At 39.3% G+C, this 21,923-nt stretch overlaps 1 protein-coding gene across 3 annotated transcripts in view; it reads right to left on the bottom strand.

The window, feature by feature from the left end:
- Nucleotides 1–21,923, bottom strand: part of CMYA5 (cardiomyopathy associated 5) — a 96,641-nt gene that overhangs the window by 17,147 nt on the left and 57,571 nt on the right. For 2 of the 3 annotated variants that reach the window (XM_049648570.1, XM_049648571.1), the window contains exons 7-9: nt 10,716–10,865; nt 7,568–7,714; nt 6,329–6,476 (exon numbers count right to left, since the gene is read on the bottom strand). In XM_049648570.1, coding sequence (XP_049504527.1) covers nt 6,329–6,476; nt 7,568–7,714; nt 10,716–10,865 — 445 coding nt within the window. Of the gene's footprint in view, nt 1–6,328; nt 6,477–7,567; nt 7,715–10,715; nt 10,866–21,923 lie in introns of those variants that run through there. The other variant, XR_007461580.1, reaches the window with a different exon arrangement.

Below are 21,923 nucleotides of genomic sequence, written 5' to 3'. Positions count from 1 at the left end.
GGAATCATCCCATAACTCACTCTCCCAAGTGCTCCTTGCTGAGAGATATTACCTGGGTCAGGAAAACAATACCATGTAAACATTGGCTATTAGCTCTTAAATACTCAATAAATTTTGGTCCGTTCATGTCAATGATCCTCCTATCACCCTGTGAAGCAAGCTTGGAGCAGGAATAACTGCCTCCTCCAGGAGGAGGAAGTCAATGATTTGAAGGTCAAATCATTTGCTGTTGACAATTGGTCATCACCTATCCAGCCGAAAATTTGGTACAAAGTTTTTTTTAAAAAGAAAGAAATGCTGGGATTCTTCATATCCTATTCAGGCACTAAGTTCATTAGAAAACTCGCCCCTATTTGTCCTTATTATACAGACAGAGTGGCAGCTGTCCCCAGCTAGAAAACCCAACCATGAGAGACAATTCTGTTCCTGCCCCACCATGTGTGGCCCTGAATGCTGGAAGCAGGAGGAACATGAGTTTACAGGCCCAGCACCCAGACCCCAGCTCACCCTGGGGATGCTTCTGGGGAGGGGGACCCAGGGAGGGTTTCTCCACCCTACAGCCACAGCCAGGATGGCAGGGGAAGGGGCAGGAAGTTCACTACCAACTACTTTTGTGGTGTATTGAGTCTCACAGATTTGTCATTCAGTACACAGCTTCTCTCTGCACAGCCCACACAGCTAATCCCTGTACTATATTTCTCTCAGTTTTCCCTCCTCCACCCACAGTTCTGCTGACTTCTCTCCACACAGGAGAGACAGAACAGCTGAGGAAACAGCCGAGCGGTGGAAAATTTTTGAAAGTGTTTTGAGCCCACCCAACCTGAGGAGAGCATTCAAAGAAAAACAGGAAAGGGTGAGTAGGAGCTCCCTCAGCCCCCACACACAAGCCGGGGATTGTCACTCCCGCCCACCGCCCAATCCCAACAGGGGCCGACTGCTGGGACCCAGCCATGATGCCCACACACAAAAATATGCAAATGTGTTTTCTGTGAGGATTACGGAATGGAGGCAATTGCTTGGCTATTTCAGATACCACGTCATGGAACTTGGGGGCTCAGTAGGCTCACTCCATTCAAACACTCACTGTAAGAGTTCGCCAGCACCTTTGGTCTTAAATTGGAACATTTAGAGGCCATCATACTGGGAGAATGAATGCAGGTCTGAAGATGCAGGTCCTTCTGTTCTGGCAACAAAAATCAGATTCCCCAGTCTAAAGGGTAATCAATGCCCTCCCTGTGTGTGTGTATGTTCATGTTACTCATCCTTTTCTCCATTCTTTTCATTTCCTTTCAACTTCTCTTCCTACTCCAGACCAGAGCCTTTAAGGCTATCTGTCTCTTCAGAAATTGAAGGTGAGAAAGAGACATGAACTCATTTAGTTCTCAATTCGCTTTAGTCTTCCCTCTCTACTGTACCAGAGACTCTAGCCAGCTAGATGACCTGATGGTGGCAAGGCCAGAAGGAGGCTGGCTACTCCCCTCATTCCTTCACTCATTCATTCATTTAACAGAACTTTATTGAATATCTACACAGATAAGTTGCCCATCCTCACCCAAACACACCACATCAAAAAGAAGGAATCTTTGATCCCATTTACTCCCCAACAGTGACCTCTGTATCAATTTTTGGATCTGGTTTAGCATAAGATTTTTGGATAAAACCCAGAACCAATGAAAAGGTTATGTGACCAATGGCTAAACAAGATTATAAGTGCCATAGAGTGATCCATTAAATAGTTTCTAGTACATGAACTAGGCTGGTCTTATCTCCTAGCTAAGCACCCAAGCACTAAAATTAATTCATTCACCATTCTGTGCTACTTTTCAGCACAGGTTATTTTGTTCCCATTTTGAGTAAGAGATTATCCTCAAATCTGGCCTAACTTTTCTTGTTGGTATCAGTATTATGTGTTCAGTGCTAATTGATATTAACCCATTCAGGTAACACATATTTATTGAGTACTTACAATATGCCAGATAGTGTCCCAGACACTGAGGCTGCAAATTTACATAATGATTCCTTCATGGAGACAACAAGTGAGTGGGATCAGATAACTCTTGGCTTACTGTTCTTTCCAAGACAAAAATAACTCTAATTATGTACTGCTGTACAGAGAACCGAAGTGAAGAATGTGGTTCTAATAGAATGGAACAGTTGGGATTGTTTGCATTTTGACTAGAGGTGATCAAGTTTTAATTTTGTTTATCAATTCTACTATCTGACTAGCTGTGTACAGTTGTTATCTTAGAGATGCAACAATACAGATCATAGTTAAATAGTTCATAATGTTGTATAGTTTTGATCCATCAGACCTTGTAAGGAATACTTTCAAGGTAGTTGTAAGCACCAGATAGTCAAAAGATTATGGCACATGGCCACTTTTCCTTTCCTCTCAACTCTTAAGTTGGAGAACCAAGAGAAATACAAACGAGTTTTGCAGCTCTGGGCATCTGAAATTAAAAATGAGTTATTGCAGTCTCTTGATGCCAACCTGGGGTTTAAGACACTGAGGGTTCTTGTATTGATGAGGAATGTCTCTAATGTTGTACATCGGCAACAGACTTAGCAAATGAACAAGGTAGTGATTTGTGGCCAACAAATGTGTGCTCGCTTCAAGAAGTTATTTTTTTTGTCAGACTCAGCAGGGATCCAGAGGCTGGAGAGTCCCCCCTGGGTTGTGGATTGGACATACCATTCTACTTCCTGGCACTGAGGAATCTTTTAGCACCTGGAAAACAGTTCCATCTCCAAAACAGCTCCAAGCTATCAACAAGGCTCTGAATGTGGAATTTCCCTTCACTTTAAACTTGCTGGACTATATCCATTCAATAACAAAGGATCCCTGTACTGTTCTATAACTACTAGGAACATCTGCTTATCCATCCTCTCAGAGGCTCTCCTTTAACAAGAAAAATTAGAATGAACCTACCAGCAAGTCCCAAACAGAATAAAATAATGACAAGCCTTATGTTTTAATTAGCACAACTTTTGTCTTAATAAAATTTGTGGGTGGCCATTTTCTTCTTACAAATGGAACCGTCTTTGGCTTCTTTGGCTTTGATAGAAGGATTTGTTTGGAATGTATTATTCATTGTTGATACTAAATGAATATTTTGGTTTTTTGTTTTTGTTTTGTTTTGTTTTGTTTTGAGGCCCCCAGGGTGATCAGGGAAAGGAAAAACATTGGTCAGGAAAGGTTTGAATAATGATACTGCATTCTCTCTTTACATCTATAATTTTCATATGTCAAAAGAAATTCTAGGGGCGCCTGGGTGGCTCAGTCGGTAAAGCGGCCGACTTCGGCTCAGGTCATGATCTCTCGGTCCGTGAGTTCGAGCCCCGCGTCGGGCTCTGTGCTGACAGCTCAGAGCCTGGAGCCTGTTTCAGATGCTGTGTCTCCCTCTCTCTGACCCTCCCCCGTTCATGCTCTGTCTCTCTCTGTCTCAAAAATAAATAAACGTTTAAAAAAAAAATTTTTTTTTTAATTGAAAAAAAAAAAAGAAATTCTAGATACATAATGACTCCCTATTGTCAGGCAGTTGAAGTATGCTAACTCAGTCTATATAATAATACAAGTTTTAGAACTAGTGGAGAGAATAAGACAGATCTGAGTCTGAATTCTGACTCCAAATTCTCACTCCATCATTTAATACCTTGGCCAAATTATTTAACTTTCTTGAATCTCATTTAATGGAGTTCATCACCTCACCTCCCTCCTAGGATTTTTGAGAGAGTTGAAAGAGATTTAGCATAGTTCCTGGCATGTTGAGGCCCTCAATGGATTGCCATTTCCCCATCCATCCCCCCGTTCCTTCTCCCTGTAGCCACATTTATGAGATGACATCACAGTTCCCTTAGTGCGACGGCCACTAGATCTCAGGGTTTCCAGATCCCTGCTGATTTAAGAATCCAACTGGGCTATTATTTATGCAAATGTCGGCTGAGGCCAGACGCCATAACAAGGATGAGTCATTTCAGAGCACTCCTTAACAGTCTGATTTTGCCTCAGAAAGAACTGAGGTGATGGCGGAGAACAGTGGGAGGGGTTGCCAGGGACTTGGGCACTGCTGATACGGGGCTCTCATGACACCAAGGGTTTTTTGTGGAGAAGTTCCAGGAAGTTTCAGGATGCCCCTAGGTGACATTAAACGGGGATTATTAGCTTGGACTTTGACAACTGACAAAATGGGGCTTGAATCCTGATTGTTACTCACTAGCTGAGTACCCTCTCAAAGAGTCTGTTTTCTCTGAGTTCTTATGAGAATTAAATAAGGCAAAAACAGGGGCGCCTGGGTGGCTCAGTCGGTTGAGCGTCCAACTTCAGCTCAGGTCACGATCTTACGGTTCATGAGTTTGAGCCCCGCGTCAGGCTCTGGGCTGATGGCTCAGAGCCTGGAGACTGTTTCCGATTCTGTGTCTCCCTCTCTCTCTGCCCCTCCCCCATTCATGCTCTGTCTCTCTCTGTCTCAAAAATAAATAAACATTAAAAAAAAGTTTAAAAAATAAATAAATAAATAAATAAATAAGGCAAAAACAGTGACTGGCACACAGTAAATGCTCAATAAAAGTCAGTTATAATCTCTCTGTCTCTGTCTCTTTCTCTCCCTACTCCCCCTGCCCCCATTTCTTCTTCTCCCCCTCCATTGTGGTCAGAATTCACCTCGCCTCTATTTGCTGAATTCACCTTGCCTCTATTTGCTGATTATTGAGGTCTGCCATCCAGCAGTTGACACATTAACAGCTATGTTGTTTTATGTACATTTACTATGTTCTCACATCTGCTGAAATGCCTACATCCCACCCATACATACCCCACTCAACATGAATTCATTGTTTGAACATTGTTTTGTGAAGCCTGTCTTCACATATTTGAAAGAAACTATGATTATTGCTCAGTCGTGTGAAACCTTACATAACTAAATAAATAGTTGTTGATTGATCATGTAGATAATCAAGAGCTTAAATAATATACTTTATTAAAAAGCTGCCTAATGTACTATTATTTCAAAGTTTTATATCCTACCAAAATAATTTATTTCAGTAAACTTTGTTTTAAAAACAAGCTAGGGGTGCTTGGTGGCTCAGTTGGTTAAGCATCTGACTTCAGCTCAGGTCATGATCTCACAGTTTGTGGGTTCGAGCTCCACATCGGGCTCACTGCTGACAGTGCGGAGCCTACTTCTGATCCCCCCCCCCTCTCTGCCCCTCCCCAACTCGTGCCCTCTCTCTCTCTCTGTCAAAAATAAATAAACATTTCAGGGGCGCCTGGGTGGCTCAGTCAGTTAAGCATCTGGCTTCGGCTCAGGTCATGATCTTGCAGTTTGTGAGTTCGAGACCCAAGTTGGGCTCTGTGCTGACAGCTCAGAGCCTGGAGCCTGTTTCTGATCCTGTGTCTCCCCCTCTCTCTGTCCCTCTCATGCTCATGCTCTGTCTCTCTCTGTCTCTCAATAATAATAAATAAACATTAAAAAAAATTTTAAATAAACATTTCAAAAAGATAAATAAATGAAAACAAGCTAAAAGTGTCTCTATTAAAATATGAGCATTAATAATAAAGATCTGAATACACATCATGGAATGTGAACTTGCTCTATTGCCATGGATGGGAGTCTAGGAAATCACCACCTCAGTAAATAAATTAACATTTACCAAATGCCCCCAGGATGCATACCCCTTTATTAACAAATTTAAAGCTTTATAAGTTTAGTGAGAGAGCTTCCCATTTCTTTTTTTCCTGGAAAAATCTCTTTAGATCCTTCTTGCTCTTGGAGAGGCAGGTATGTCTCTGTAATTATATATATGTAATATATATAATATACACACACACACACATATACATATGTATACATATACATATTATATATATACACATATATACACATATGTATATATACATATATATAATTAGCTCCTTTATATTACCAATACATCATGGAGACACAGATTTACATTATATATAAGCTCACTATTAGTTTCCTGAGTTAGGTGTATCTATTCTGATATAACTACTAAAAAATGTATGAAATATGCATAAATCCTGTCTAACGACTCAAGTTAAATATACCTCAAAGAATGTTCTATCTTATTAAAATTTGCATACATTTTTCTTACAAGGGAGTTATTATTCTACATTGTAGCATGTGTTTTATTACAAACTTGGAGTTCATTGACGAATATAGTGATGGAGTTGCAAATCAAGTCAACAGCTTAATGAGCTCAGCGGGATGTTAGGAAGCTCTTCTCCCTCTCTAGGCAGAAGCTCAGTTAGGTTAGGACCTTGAGCTGAGTTCCAGGCACCCTGGGCTCTCCCTGTGGAAAAGATCCTTACCTCAGGCCCTCACCCTCGGGAGAGTGCTGTCTGCAGTACTCCAGAGTGTAGGTCTCAGTGGCCTCCAGGTTGGCAGGCCGCCATCGGATGGTGGCTGTGTTCCAACACACAGTACAGTCCTCGGCGCGGATTACAGGGGTGGAGGGTGCTGCGAGAGAGAACCAAAGCAATCATGGAACAATCAACATCAGCTCTGCTTCCCTCGTACCCTGGGAAGAGTGCTTGGGCATGGTTTCATTTTAATTTTTGATTAAAAAATACATTCTTGGTTGAAAGCCCAAAAGATAATGTATATAATGAAAAGTCCCCCTCCCACCTCTGCCTTCCAAACTGTACAGTTTTCACCCATCCCCAGAGAGCCTCTAATATTAGCTTCCTATAAATCTCAATAGTTTTTTTATACATCTACAAGCAAATTACAATACAGATTCTTGTCTGTCTCCCTTCACACAAGTTAGCCATAATCTTGCCTTCAGTAGGTACTCAATAAATACTTATTTTAGGAGGCAAGAAGAAAGAACAAAATGGTGGGAGTGAGTCATTTCTCGCCCTCAAGTAGTTAGAATGATCTTAAAGGTGATGCAAACCTGGCTTATGCCACACCCACGGCAGCCTTCAGTGAAAAGATTCCATCATGGGATGCATTCCCCGTTGAATATCATTGCTGAAAAACCTTTTGGGGCTCCTAGTACCCATACGATGAAGCCCAATCTTACCTTAGCAAACATGGCCCCCATACACTAGCCTTTGTCACCTCACATCTTTCCTCTCCTCGTTTTTAAGTCAAAGAAATAATTCTAAACTTCTTGTAGTGCCCTGCACACTCCATACTTTTTCTTACCTTGATGCCTCTGCTCATATGTTTTCTGTAAATGGAATATACTCCTTTAACTGATCCTTCAAAGGGTTCCATTTAGGCATCAATTCTAAGGAGCCATTCCTAAACCTGCCCCTGTCCCAGGCTCTCTTGAGTACTCCTCTGGAGTGTTTTCACAATAACTTGTACATAAATAGATCATGACCCTTACCACAATTTTTATGATATTTTGTTTTGTTTTATCTCTCACACTTGACAGCAAGCTTCTTGAGAACAGGAGCCCAGTTTTACTCATCATTGGGTACTCACCACTGCACAACACCTAGCACACGATAGGTGCTTAATAAATGCTTATAGGTTGATCTTAGTAATCTATGAAGAATTGAAAATTGCCTCCCGACACCCCCTTAACATTTCTTTACCTGTTCTAAAAACTGCCCTTTCGCTCGGCAGACTACATCCAGTGAAGTTCACAGCCATTACCCACACTTGATAGCAACGGCCAGGTTCCAGATCTTCAAAAATGCAGTAGCTTTCTTTCACTGTCAATCTGTATTCTTCCACCAAGTCTAGCACAAAACACAATTATAAACTTTAGGGTGTCTTCTAAAGTTAATTGGAAATTAGCTACTAGAAGAATTGGTCTACTATTTTCAGTGGAAAATTCAAACTGATAAACTTACAGATATCATTAGGTGATAGCTAGTATTTTCAAATACCTAAGAAAACAAGAGCATGCTAAAAAGAGACATTTAGAATGATGCCGTATTACATGTGAACACTTACAGAAAATAATAGGATATTAGTAAGATATGAACTTCATCTGCCACAATTAAAGTAATGTAGTTCAATAGCAAATACTAAAATTGCATAGTTTATGTTAGCTTAAATCTCAGTAATACATTCTCAAAAAATTCTTAAGAAGCAATGCCAATATTTCAGGAGAGCATGTAATAAAATAAGGACAACCCCATGTTTTCCAAATTTATGATGTTATAAAGCAACTTCCCAAATTAGTCAACAATTTTAGTATTCAGTATAATTTTCAAAGTTTCAAATCCTGGTTCCTCTTCATGAATTCCAGAATCATTCCAACTAGAGAGTTCCACAACTTACAGAAATACTTAAATAACTTTGATAGGTCACAAACTATTCTAAAAAGTAATTTGGTCAATTAAGACATTTCCTAAAATTTCTAAGTCACTTTACTCTCAATATTTTAGTAGTATCATTACTCGATACCATTACGAACACCTGCCCCCTTTGGGCCAATCTGATTATTCTTACTGAAATGTTTTCTCCTTTAAAAAGAATTATTTTCAGGGCACCTGGGTGGCTCAGTCGGTTGAGCGTCCGGCTTCGGCTCAGGTCACGATCTCGCGGTCCGTGAGTTCGAGCCCCGCGTCGGGCTCTGTGCTGACTGCTCACAGCCCGGAGCCTGTTTCACATGCTGTGTCTCCCTCTCTCTCTGACCCTCCCCCATTCATGCTCTGTCTCTCTCTGTCTCAAAAATAAATAAATGTTAAAAAAAAATTTAAAAAGAATTATTTTCTTGTTTGAATTAGCCCTGATAATTTTAGTTATCCTCCCTGATTACTCTTGAAAATCACATCTTCAAAACTCCCCCAGTTAAGAAGCCCAGATCATTTACTTTTAAAGGAAATTTAGGAACTCTTCAACTCCATTTATTTAATTGCATCTTTCTGTCCCAATGAGCTCTTCTTTCTGGACAGAAAGTTTGGTTTAAAGAATCTTAGAAGGACTTATACAGTGAAAAACATTTCCCCCACATCCTAGAAACTGTGGCTACAGTTCTCAGTGGAATCATCCTCTTGGGCTGAGTTCCGTTGCCCCAGTACTTCTTTTAACAACACACATAACACACATTGCTGGAGACCCTACACAGAGCATGGCATCACAGTATAGATCACCAGATTAGCTAACGGGCATCTGCAGATTTCAAGGCGGTGAATAGATGAGACACAGGACAGGTAAGTGTTTGGGGGCTGGGGCAGATGGGGAGGTAAAGTACTAAGAAAAAAAAGCACTTCAGGCAATCAATAAATCATTGTTAAGAGGAGTCTTGGAGAGTCACGAAGGTCCATGACGTATGCAGCTAGATACAGAGGAAGAGGAAGTGTGGTATAACAAGACAAACCCAGAGACAAGCAGACAAAAACATAAGCTTTGGAGTCTGAAAGGTTTGTGCTTGAGTCCTACCCCTGTCATGTATAAGTTGTGTGGCCTTCGGAAAATTACTGAACCTCACATCAGTTTTCTTATTTGCAAATGGGGATAACACTTATCTCATGTTGTATGTGGTCATAGGTCACCAGTAAAATAAAGAGTCCTTAACTGACAAACTTAGCCAACTTCACACTATGTCTATGGTTGCCTTTGTAAATTTTTTTAAACTTTTTTCTAATTTAAATATGTATCACATGATATCTCAAAAAACTTAAATCTTGGTAACAGTGAAATATAATAAAATTCATTCCTCATTACAAATTAGGCTCCTGAGTTTTGGAATAACATGTCCATCCTGTCGTGTGCTCCTCTGTTTTCCAAAAAATGTGGGTCTGTCTTCAACAAGCAATATAGAATGTCAGCACACCCAGCTCTGATTCATCAGGAAGTACAACCTCAAAGTGTCTGGTTTCCAGGTCTTATTAGAACTCCTACTGAACAGAGGTGCCTGGATGGCTCAGTCGGTTAAGAGCCCAACTTCGGCTCGGGTCATGATCTCATGGTTCCTGAGTTTGAGCCCCGTGTCATGCCCTGTGCTGACAGCTCAGAGCTGGGAGCCTGCTTCAGATTCTGTGTCTCCCTCTCTCTCTGCCCCTCCCCTGCTCACACTTTCTCTCTCTCTCTCAAAAAAAAAAAAAAAAATGAAAGAAAAAAGAAGTCCTACTGAACAGAGAGATATTTACAGAGGCTCTAAAGATGTATCATACATTCACCCTACTAAGCACTTTCACTTCTCTCTGCATATTAATCGGGAACATGAGCAAAGCACATTTTTCAAAGCCCATGCCTCAAGAATTGTGAACTCTAACCTTTATGGTTTGTTTGCAGCTTTTATCAAGATGGATTTGAGAAACTGCCAACCATGACATCTAATCCTACATTTGTGCTACAATTATTATGGAGGACACTGTCCTATATATGGCTCATTTCTCCCCTGCAAAATGGTACGTGTTATACTTTCTTTTAGATTCAAGCACTGAAAGGGACTTGTTCTCCCTGAAAGGCTGGTATGTTACTTCCTTTCCGAAAATGAGAATATCTTAGTTGCTCCTGTTATCCCGCGAACTCAAAGCCAAATTTGAATCTCAATTACAATATTCATGTTGACCATTATGATACCTATGCATTTTCTTTTTCTTGATTCTGACTTCCAATATTTGCTTATAGGTCTTGTGTTTACTTATATGGTTGTTGGCTTATTGTTGTTTCTATATGTGGCCACAAATGCTTTGTGGAATGAGCCTTAATACGGATATCTGTAAGTACTTCACATAAAGATGCAGAAACGTACACACACATCTGTATCTGTGTTAGAGATCCTACCGTTCACTTCTTGGTCATCTTGTGGTTCCTCCATGCAGTAAACCTGGAATGAGTCAATGACGTCTTCCTTGTTCATGCTCCAATAAACTGCAATTGTTGTGCTAGTGGCAGAATTGGGTTCCTGAGGTTCTAATCTAGGAGGTTGTGGAACTGCAATATAAGCAAGATTTATTATTACTAATGCTGTTTTTATTTATTGATTTTTTTTTCCTTTTACAAAAGTCACTTAGGCCTGTTGAAAAAAATTCAAACAATATAGAAGTACGTGGAGTAAAAGTGGAAGGGCTCTCTCATTCTCAACACCCCCCACCCCAAAGACTCTCACTGGAGACAACCACTGTGACATTTGAGGGCATATCCCTCCAAAATGTTTTTTATCCATTTGTATATGTGTGCTTATATCCACGTAGAAATAAAAATAGACCCCAAAATATGATCACTTGAAAATACTCCCCTGTGGTCCTATATTCAGAGTAATAAATGTATACAGGTTACAGGATGCATCAAATGATATGGTTTTCATTCAAAACAAAAACTTGAGTTGCTCTGCTACCTAACCAATGTTGTATCCTTCTACATAGAGCCTATGTTCACAAAAGAGATAAATAAAACCCTTTTGAGATTTAGTTGCTACATGATCAAAACAGAGAAAAGACTTGTATGAATATCAAAATACACTTTCTGAAATTATATTCCATTTTCTCTTTCCAATGTGACTCTACCTACATATTTTTTAAAATATTAAACAAAATATTAAAATTACATAGGAGAAAAGGTACACCATTAACTGATTCAAAGATAAGGTTTAGATATCTGATATAACTCTGTTATTCTGAATTTTAAATTCAGACAATATTCTCAAGGGTTTTCACAGAGATTTAAAAAGTTAACATTATGCATATTGAACATTAACAGTGTATACAACACCATAAATCAAGCTCCAATGCAATTGTCTTCCAAAATTTTGAGATACAAAAGCATTGAACATATTTTACAAATTAGAGGAAAAGGTTATTCCTATAGTTGAAAAGATGTTATGCTTCTAAATTTGTTTCTGTGGTTATTTTTTCCAGTCAACATTTCCTGAGAGATAAGCTTACTGAAATACTATGGGCCAAGTCTTATGAGATTACTTTATTAAAAGTCAACACTGAAGGAAAAGAAAACAAAGGTTAGTTCAACAAGAAGGTAAAAACAAGAAAAAAAATAAATGGTCTAAGGGATGGAACAAAAAGAGGCAAATCGAAGACTCAATAAAGACATAAAGAGCTGAGGAAGTACAGAATTATGAAAAATTAGAAGCAGGATAAACGGGTAGTCAAGTTCATGGGCTTCAAAGTAGAGCCTGATGTTAAATGCCAGATCCCTCACTTACTAGCTGTGTTATCTTAGTGTCAGTTTCCCCATCTTTAAAATGGGAAAACAACAATAATAATAACATTTCCTCCCAGGTTAGTTGTAACCAGCATATATACATTAAGTGCTTAGCAGATTCTCTCACATATCAGCAGTGCTAAATTTTCAAAAGGCAAAAAGGCCTTGGCAGCAGCACAGACAATGAAGGGAAGAAGGCAGGAAGCCTGTGAAGATGCGAGTTGAACCGGGGATCCATCATCTGGTATATCACAGAGGGTCTACAGAGGTAAGACATGCTGAGTAAACTCAGGATGAGCAGCCATGGTTAATAAACTCAGAAGCCTGCCGAGCAGAGCACCTCCCCAACAAATGATAATGGTTCAGAGACCCATACACTGTCTTTGACTTTCCTGTTTGTCTTCCCAGCAGGAAATCAGTGTCACATTCTAAAGGAGTTCATCCGGATAAATGGAGTTCAGTAAATTTTCATGTTACCTGGGTTTACTGAAAAGCCAGGCAGAATTCTTCAACTATTGTCAATTGCCTTTGAAACAGTGTAGGAGAACTCCTTGAGGCATAAACAATGAAAATCTCCCTTTCTTTTTTCCTATGAATTTTACATTGAGCTATATCTGCTTTTAAAACTGGCAACATGGGGGTGCCTGGGTGGCTCAGTCGGTTAAGGGTCCGACTTCGGTTCAGGTTTGTGAGCTCGAGTCCCGTGTCAGGCTCTGTGCTGACAGCTCAGAGCCTGGAGCCTGTTTCGATTCTGTCTGTCTCTCTCTCTCTCTCTGCCCCTCCCCAACTCATGCTCTCTCTCTCTATAAAAAATAAATAAAACATTTAAAAAATAATTAAAAAATAATAAATAAAAATGGCAACATGTTTACAAAAACGTCTCTCTCAGGTAGCATAACAAACTTAAAAAGTGATATTTACTCCCCCCAAATCACCAAATTTTAAGGAAGAAGTAGTTGCAGAGAATTAAACAAAGAGTGTGGGCTAGGAATGGTTTTGGACCTCATGTGTTCCTTCCCCCCAAATTATTACAGTTAAAACATTCTTTTTCAAAAACAGGAAATACTTTTACTTTTCAAAGTACTCTAAAAAAGAGAATAAGAATATTCCATAGATATAATCAAATGATTATGGCTGGATTTACAATTCCCATGTGGCAGAATATCAGAGACTGAGATTTCATATGTCAGCAACTTTGTTTACACTTCTGTAGGAATAAACTTGCACAGGAGTAATGCCAAAAAAAAAAAAAAATACAAAATGAGATTTTAAGGCTTCTTTATTGGAGGCTAAGGAATTGGGCAGAGAAATCACCCCATGGATTCCCTCCTCCTGATGGAGTGGGCCCATAAAGAGCTGTCACACTCAGGAAGTTAAGCATCAGATCAACTTAGACTTCAGGACCTGTGTGGCCAGATGCAGATTCCCATTCCATCTAGTTCTTCCCAGGAGAGCAGCATTATTCACAACAGCCAAAAATTGGAAGCAACCCAAGTGGACATCAATAGGTGAATGGATAAGCAAAATGCGATATAAACATACAACACAATACAATACAATATGATACAATACAACACGTACAACGCAATACAATACAATACAATACAATGCAATACAATATTATTCAGCCTTGAAAAGGAAGGACATTCTGACACATGGATGAACCTTAACGACATGATGCTAAATAAGTGAATCACAAAAAGACAAATACTGTATGATTCCACTTATACATGGGATGTAGAGTAGTTAACCTCATAGAGACAGGGAGTGGGGTGGTGGTTGCCAGAGGCTGGGGAGCTGGGGGAATGGGGAGGTGTTGTTCAGTAGGTACAGAGTTTCAGTTTTACAAGATGAAAAGAACCTGGGAGACGGATAATGGAGATAGTTACACAGGATGTGGATGTACACTTCAAAGTGGTTAAGATGGTAAATTTTATGTCATGTGTATTTTACCACAAATAATAATAAAAAAAAGTCCACAGGAGCCAAAGTCAAGGAAGCCTTGGATGTCACTAATCTCTGGTTACCCTTCCTGCTACAGCAGTGTGCTTCACCTCTCTGGTGTGGAGGAGTGGTTCAAGTATGAAGACCTTGAAGCCTAAGTGCTCCCCACCACACACACCCCCTACCCTCAAGTAGCTGTGTATCTAGGGCAATATGAGAGACATTTTTCTGTTCCCTCTGTGTCTTCACCTGTCAAATGGGAATAAGAACAAAACCTATCTCCTAGGGTTGTTGTGAGATTGGATGCTAGGATATGCTTAACAGTCTCCCTGGTACACTTACATGGCATCATGTAAGTGTGGAATGAGTGTTAGGGACTGTTCCATTTCCCAGTAGAAAAGTCACATCCTTTCCTTAGGATTTCTGATTGGTTTAGGGTATGATCGGATTAACTTTTCAGGTACCAGGCAAAGATTTTACATCTGAGAGGCATCACTGGTCACAAATGAGCAAAAACTATTTAGCAGCAAGTCAACACCCTGGGCTCCAGTTCTATGAAACAGACACACCATGCATGGCATTTTCCTCTCAGAAATCAGTCTCCCTATAAACAGCTCAGAACTGCTGGGACTGCCATGTGCCCTATTTCCAAATAAATCATTAACACTTTGTGACAATTTAACCCTGTGGCCTCTAAAATACATGAGATGTCCTGTCATTGCCTATCAGATATTCAAAAGAATCCTTCTACATGAAAAACAACATTTAATGAATCCCTTAAAAGCAAACAATCTAGGGGCGCCTGGGTGGCACAGTCGGTTAAGCGTCCGACTTCAGCCAGGTCACGATCTCGCGGTCCGTGAGTTCGAGCCCCGCGTCGGGCTCTGGGCTGATGGCTCGGAGCCTGGAGCCTGTTTCCGATTCTGTGTCTCCCTCTCTCTCTGCCCCTCCCCCGTTCATGCTCTGTCTCTCTCTGTCCCAAAAATAAATAAAAAAAAAAAACGTTGAAAAAAAAAAGCAAACAATCTACTTCATTAATCAGAATTTCTTACTTTCCAATCACCGCTCTAATTGCTGGGGTTTTTTTTAATTTAAATCCAAGTTAGTTAACATACCCTACTACCTACCCTAGTAGTAATGGTTTAAGGTGTAGAATTTAGTGATTCATAACTTACACATAACACCCAGTGCTCATCCCAACAAGTGCCTTCCTTAATGCCCATCACCCATTTAGCCCATCGCCCCACCCACCTCCCCACCAGCAACCCTAAGTTTGTTCTCTGTATTTAAGAGATTCTTGTGGTTTGCCTTCCTCTCTGTTTTTATCTTATTTTTCCTTCCCTTCCCCTATGTTCACCTGTTTTATTTCTTAAGTTCCACATATGAGTTAAATCATATGAGATTTGTCTTTCTCTTACTGACTTATTTCGCTTAGCATGATATACTCCAGCTCCATCCAGGTTGTTGCAAATGGCAAGATTTCATTCTTTTTCATTGCTAAGTAATATTCCTTTTTTATATATACTGCATCTTCTTTATCCGTTCATCAGTCAATGGACAGTTGGGCTCTTTCCATAATTTGGCTATTGTTGATAGTGCTGCTATAAACATTGGGGTGCGTGTGCCCCTTCAAATCAGCATTTTTGTATCCTTTGGATAAATACCTAGTAGTGTAATTGCTGGGTCATAAGGTAGCTCTATTTTTAATTTTTTGAGGAACTTCCATACTGTTTTTCAGAGTGACTATACCAGTTTACATTCCCACCAATAGTTCACTGCTCTATTTCAATGCCTCTTAAAGACATGACCAAAAAACACCCTTTTGTTTGACACATTTATGGATAAAATCTATTAGGATAAATGATCGAATTTTGCACTTTATATAAGGTTGGTGGGTTTTTTGGGTCTTTCTAAAAGACACAGAAAAAGCCTTTTACTAGTTACTAAACTAAAATTGTTCCTACAGGAATGTAAATTAATTGTCAGTTTAAAAACATCAGCTGTCTTTAAGGTGGTCTAGAAGGAATATAGCATCTTTTAAGGAAGATAGGTGAGTACATTTTATAGTAAGTGAAACTTGGTAACTTCACTGAAACACAGCAGCTTTGGGAAATCTAAATAAGTTTCATTGTCTTGTTTGTTAAAATAGCACATTAAAAAATATTTTTAAAGAGCCAGCAGGATGCTTCTGACAGCTGAGTAGGAGGCTCCTGGCCACAGAGCATGATGCTGAGCTGGTAGTTCTCTAACTAATCTGTTTAGTATGAAAAAAAGGGGGCAGGGGCTCAGTTGAAGAGAGAAAAACCACTCATAAGGAAAAATCTGTTCAACACATATGAAAATATTTGATTTATTTTTCCTTCTATACCTAACTGCTGGAGTGAAGCAAATAATCTCTAGAAGACAGAGAGAGAAGTCTTGTTTTACAAAGAGAAAAAAAAAAAAAAAGATGAGACCTTGGTTCCATCACTCCTTCTCCCTATCCCTTGATATTCTAAGACAGTCACAAAGGTTCAAATGGAAATGCAGATTATAACTGTAATGGTACGCTAGTCTTATGCTTTGATTCAGAATCTAGCTGTAAATTTTTACAACTAAGAGGTTTTTTCCAGTTATATTTCTTTACATACAAAAACTATAAAGCAAATATAAACTATTCAGATTATACCAAAATGAAAAGCTTTTGCACAGTGAAGGAAATAATCAACAAAACTAAAAGGAAACCTGCTGAATGGGAGAAGATATGTTCAAATGATATATCTAAGGGGTTAATATTCAAAACATATAAAGAACTTACACAATTCAACATCAAAAAAACACCAATAATTCAATTAAAAAATGGGCAGAGGACTTGAATAGATAGTCTTCCAAAGAAGACATACAGATGGCCAACAGGTACATGAAAAGATGCTGAACATCACTCATCATCAGGAAATGCAAATCAAAACCACAATGAGATATCATCTTATACTGGTAAGAATGGCTAGAATCAAAAAGACAAGAAAAAACAAGTCTTGGCAAGGATGTGGAGATTGTGGATATTGGTGTGCACTGTTGGTAGAAATGTAAGTGGGCTCAGCCACTGTGGAAAACAGTACGGAGATTCCTCAAAAAATTACAAACAGAAATACCATATGATGCAGGAATTCTACTGTTGAGTATTTACCCAAAGAAAACACAAACGGTAATATGAAAAGATACATGCACCCCTATGTTTATTGCAGCATTATTTTTTTTTTTAATTTTTTTTATTTTTTTTATTTAATATATGAATTTTACTGTCAAATCGGTTTCCATACAACACCCAGTGCTCATCCCAAAAGGTGCCCTCCTCAATACCCATCACCCACCCTGCCCTCCCTCCCACCCCCCATCAACCCTCAATTTGTTCTCAGTTTTTAACAGTCTCTTATGCTTTGGCTCTCTCCCACTCTAACCTCTTTTTTTTTTTTTTTTTCCTTCCCCTCCCCCATGGGTTTCTGTTATGTTTCTCAGGATCCACATAAGAGTGAAACCATATGGTATCTGTCTTTCTCTGTATGGCTTATTTCACTTAGCATCACACTCTCCAGTTCCATCCATGTTGCTACAAAGGGCCATATTTCGTTCTTTCTCATTGCCATGTAGTACTCCATTGTGTATATAAACCACAATTTCTTTTTTTTTTTTTTATTTTTTTTATTTTTTTTATTTTTTATTTTTTAATATATGAAATTTACTGTCAAATTGGTTTCCATACAACACCCAGTGCTCATCCCAAAAGGTGCCCTCCTCGATACCCATCACCCACCCTGCCCTCCCTCCCACCCCCCATCAACCCTCAATTTGTTCTCAGTTTTTAACAGTCTCTTATGCTTTGGCTCTCTCCCACTCTAACCTCTTTTTTTTTTTTTCCTTCCCCTCCCCCATGGGTTTCTGTTATGTTTCTCAGGATCCACATAAGAGTGAAACCATATGGTATCTGTCTTTCTCTGTATGGCTTATTTCACTTAGCATCACACTCTCCAGTTCCATCCATGTTGCTACAAAAGGCCATATTTCATTTTTTCTCATTGCCACGTAGTATTCCATTGTGTATATAAACCACAATTTCTTTATCCATTCATCAGTTGATGGACATTTAGGCTCTTTCCATAATTTGGCTATTGTTGAGAGTGCCGCTATAAACATTGGGGTACAGGTGCCCCTATGCATCAGTACTCCTGTATCCCTTGGATAAATTCCTAGCAGTGCTATTGCTGGGTCATAGGGTAGGTCTATTTTTAATTTTCTGAGGAACCTCCACACTGCTTTCCAGAGCGGCTGCACCAATTTGCATTCCCACCAACAGTGCAAGAGGGTTCCTGTTTCTCCACATCCTCTCCAGCATCTATAGTCTCCTGATTTCTTCATTTTGGCCACTCTGACTGGCGTGAGGTGGTATCTGAGTGTGGTTTTGATTTGTATTTCCCTGATAAGGAGCGACGTTGAACATCTTTTCATGTGCCTGTTGGCCATCCGGATGTCTTCTTTACAGAAGTGTCTATTCATGTTTTCTGCCCATTTCTTCACTGGGTTATTTGTTTTTCGGGTGTGGAGTTTGATGACCTCTTTATAGATTTTGGATACTAGCCCTTTGTCCGATGTGTCATTTGCAAATATCTTTTCCCATTCCGTTGGTTGCCTTTTAGTTTTGTTGGTTGTTTCCTTTGCTGTGCAGAAGCTTTTTATCTTCATAAGGTCCCAGTAATTCACTTTTGCTTTTAATTCCCTTGCCTTTGGGGATGTGCCGAGTAAGAGATTGCTACGGCTGAGGTCAGAGAGGTCTTTTCCTGCTTTCTCCTCTAAGGTTTCGATGGTTTCCTGTCTCACATTCAGGTCCTTTATCCATTTTGAGTTTATTTTTGTGAATGGTGTGAGAAAGTGGTCTAGTTTCAACCTTCTGCATGTTGCTGTCCAGTTCTCCCAGCACCATTTGTTAAAGAGACTGTCTTTTTTCCATTGGATGTTCTTTCCTGCTTTGTCAAAGATGAGTTGGCCATACGTTTGTGGGTCTAGTTCTGGGGTTTCTATTCTATTCCATTGGTCTATGTGTCTGTTTTTATGCCAATACCATGCTGACTTGATGATGACAGCTTTGTAGTAGAGGCTAAAGTCTGGGATTGTGATGCCTCCTGCTTTGGTCTTCTTCTTCAAAATTACTTTGGCTATTCGGGGCCTTTTGTGGTTCCATATGAATTTTAGGATTGCTTGTTCTAGTTTCGAGAAGAATGCTGGTGCAATTTTGATTGGGATTGCATTGAATGTGTAGATAGCTTTGGGTAGTATTGACATTTTGACAATATTTATTCTTCCAATCCATGAGCAGGGAATGTCTTTCCATTTCTTTATATCTTCTTCAATTACCTGCATAAGCTTTCGATAGTTTTCAGCATACAGATCTTTTACATCTTTGGTTAGATTTATTCCTAGGTATTTTATGCTTCTTGGTGCAATTGTGAATGGGATCAGTTTCTTCATTTGTCTTTCTGTTGCTTCATTGTTAGTGTATAAGAATGCAACTGATTTCTGCACATTGATTTTGTATCCTGCAACTTTGCTGAATTCATGTATCAGTTCTAGCAGACTTTTGGTGGAGTCTATCGGATTTTCCATGTATAATATCATGTCATCTGCAAAAAGCGAAAGCTTGACTTCGTCTTTGCCAATTTTGATGCCTTTGATTTCCTTTTGTTGTCTGATTGCTGATGCTAGAACTTCCAGCACTATATTAAACAGCAGCGGTGACAGTGGGCATCCCTGTCGTGTTCCTGATCTCAGGGAAAAAGCTCTCAGTTTTTCCCCGTTGAGGATGATGTTAGCTGTGGGCTTTTCATAAATGGCCTTTATGATCTTTAAGTATGTTCCTTCTATCCCGACTTTCTCAAGGGTTTTTATTAAGAAAGGTGCTGGATTTTGTCAAAGGCCTTTTCTGCATCGATTGACAGGATCATATGGTTCTTCTCTTTTTTTTTGTTAATGTGATGTATCACGTTGATCAATTTGCGAATGTTGAACCAGCCCTGCATCCCAGGAATGAATCCCACTTGATCATGGTGAATAATTCTTTTTATATGCTGTTGAATTCGATTTGCTAGTATCTTATTAAGAATTTTTGCATCCATATTCATCAGGGATATTGGCCTGTAGTTCTCTTTTTTTACTGGGTCTCTGTCTGGTTTAGGAATCAAAGTAATACTGGCTTCATAGAATGAGTCTGGAAGTTTTCCTTCCCTTTCTATTTCTTGGAATAGCTTGAGAAGGATAGGTATTATCTCTGCTTTAAATGTCTGGTAGAACTCCCCTGGGAAGCCATCTGGTCCTGGACTCTTATTTGCTGGGAGATTTTTGATAACCGATTCAATTTCTTCGCTGGTTATGGGTCTGTTCAAGCTTTCTATTTCCTCCTGATTGAGTTTTGGAAGAGTGTGGGTGTTTAGAAATTTGTCCATTTCTTCCAGGTTGTCCAATTTGCTGGCATATAATTTTTCATAGTATTCCCTGATAATTGTTTGTATCTCTGAGGGATTGGTTGTAATCATTCCATTTTCATTCATGATTTTATCTATTTGGGTCATCTCCCTTTTCTTTTTGAGAAGCCTGGCTAGAGGTTTGTCAATTTTGTTTATTTTTTCAAAAAACCAACTCTTGGTTTCGTTGATCTGCTCTACAGTTTTTTTAGATTCTATATTGTTTATTTCTGCTCTGATCTTTATGATTTCTCTTCTTCTGCTGGGTTTAGGCTGCCTTTGCTGTTCTGCTTCTATTTCCTTTAGGTGTGCTGTTAGATTTTGTATTTGGGATTTTTCTTGTTTCTTGAGATAGGCCTGGATTGCAATGTATTTTCCTCTCAGGACTGCCTTCGCTGCATCCCAAAGCGTTTGGATTGTTGTATTTTCATTTTCGTTTGTTTCCATGTATATTTTAATTTCTTCTCTAATTGCCTGGTTGACCCACTCATTCGTTAGTAGGGTGTTCTTTAACCTCCATGCTTTTGGAGGTTTTCCAGACTTTTTCCTGTGGTTGATTTCAAGCTTCATAGCATTGTGGTCTGAAAGTATGCATGGTATAATTTCAATTCTTGTAAACTTATGAAGGGCTGTTTTGTGACCCAGTATATGATCTATCTTGGAGAATGTTCCATGTGCACTCGAGAAGAAAGTATATTCTGTTGCTTTGGGATGCAGAGTTCTAAATATATCTGTCAAGTCCATCTGATCCAATGTATCATTCAGGGCCCTTGTTTCTTTATTGACCGTGTGTCTAGATGATCTATCCATTTCTGTAAGTGGGGTGTTAAAGTCCCCTGCAATGACCACATTCTTATCAATAAGGTTGCTTATGTTTATGAGTAATTGTTTTATATATCTGGGGGCTCGGGTATTTGGCGCATAGACATTTATAATAGTTAGCTCTTCCTGGTGGATAGACCCTGTGATTATTATATAATGCCCTTCTTCATCTCTTGTTACAGCCTTTAATTTAAAGTCTAGTTTGTCTGATATAAGTATGGCTACTCCAGCTTTCTTTTGGCTTCCAGGAGCATGATAAATAGTTCTCCATCCCCTCACTCTCAATCTAAAGGTGTCCTCAGATCTAAAATGAGTCTCTTGTAGACAGCAAATAGATGGGTCTTGTTTTTTTATCCATTCTGATACCCTATGTCTTTTAGTTGGCGCATTTAATCCATTTACATTCAGTGTTATTATAGAAAGATATGGGTTTAGAGTCATTGTGATGTCTGTATGTTTTATGCTTGTAGTGATGTCTCTGGTACTTTGTCTCACAGGATCCCCCTTAGGATCTCTTGTAGGGCTGGTTTCGTGGTGACAAATTCCTTCAGTTTTTGTTTGTTTGGGAAGACCTTTATCT

Source organism: Panthera uncia, assembly GCF_023721935.1.
Source record: "Panthera uncia isolate 11264 chromosome A1 unlocalized genomic scaffold, Puncia_PCG_1.0 HiC_scaffold_17, whole genome shotgun sequence".
NCBI classification, from domain to species: Eukaryota; Metazoa; Chordata; class Mammalia; order Carnivora; family Felidae; genus Panthera; species Panthera uncia.
The sequence above is the reverse complement of the archived record's forward strand: the minus strand, read 5'-3'. Positions and strand labels throughout refer to the sequence as shown.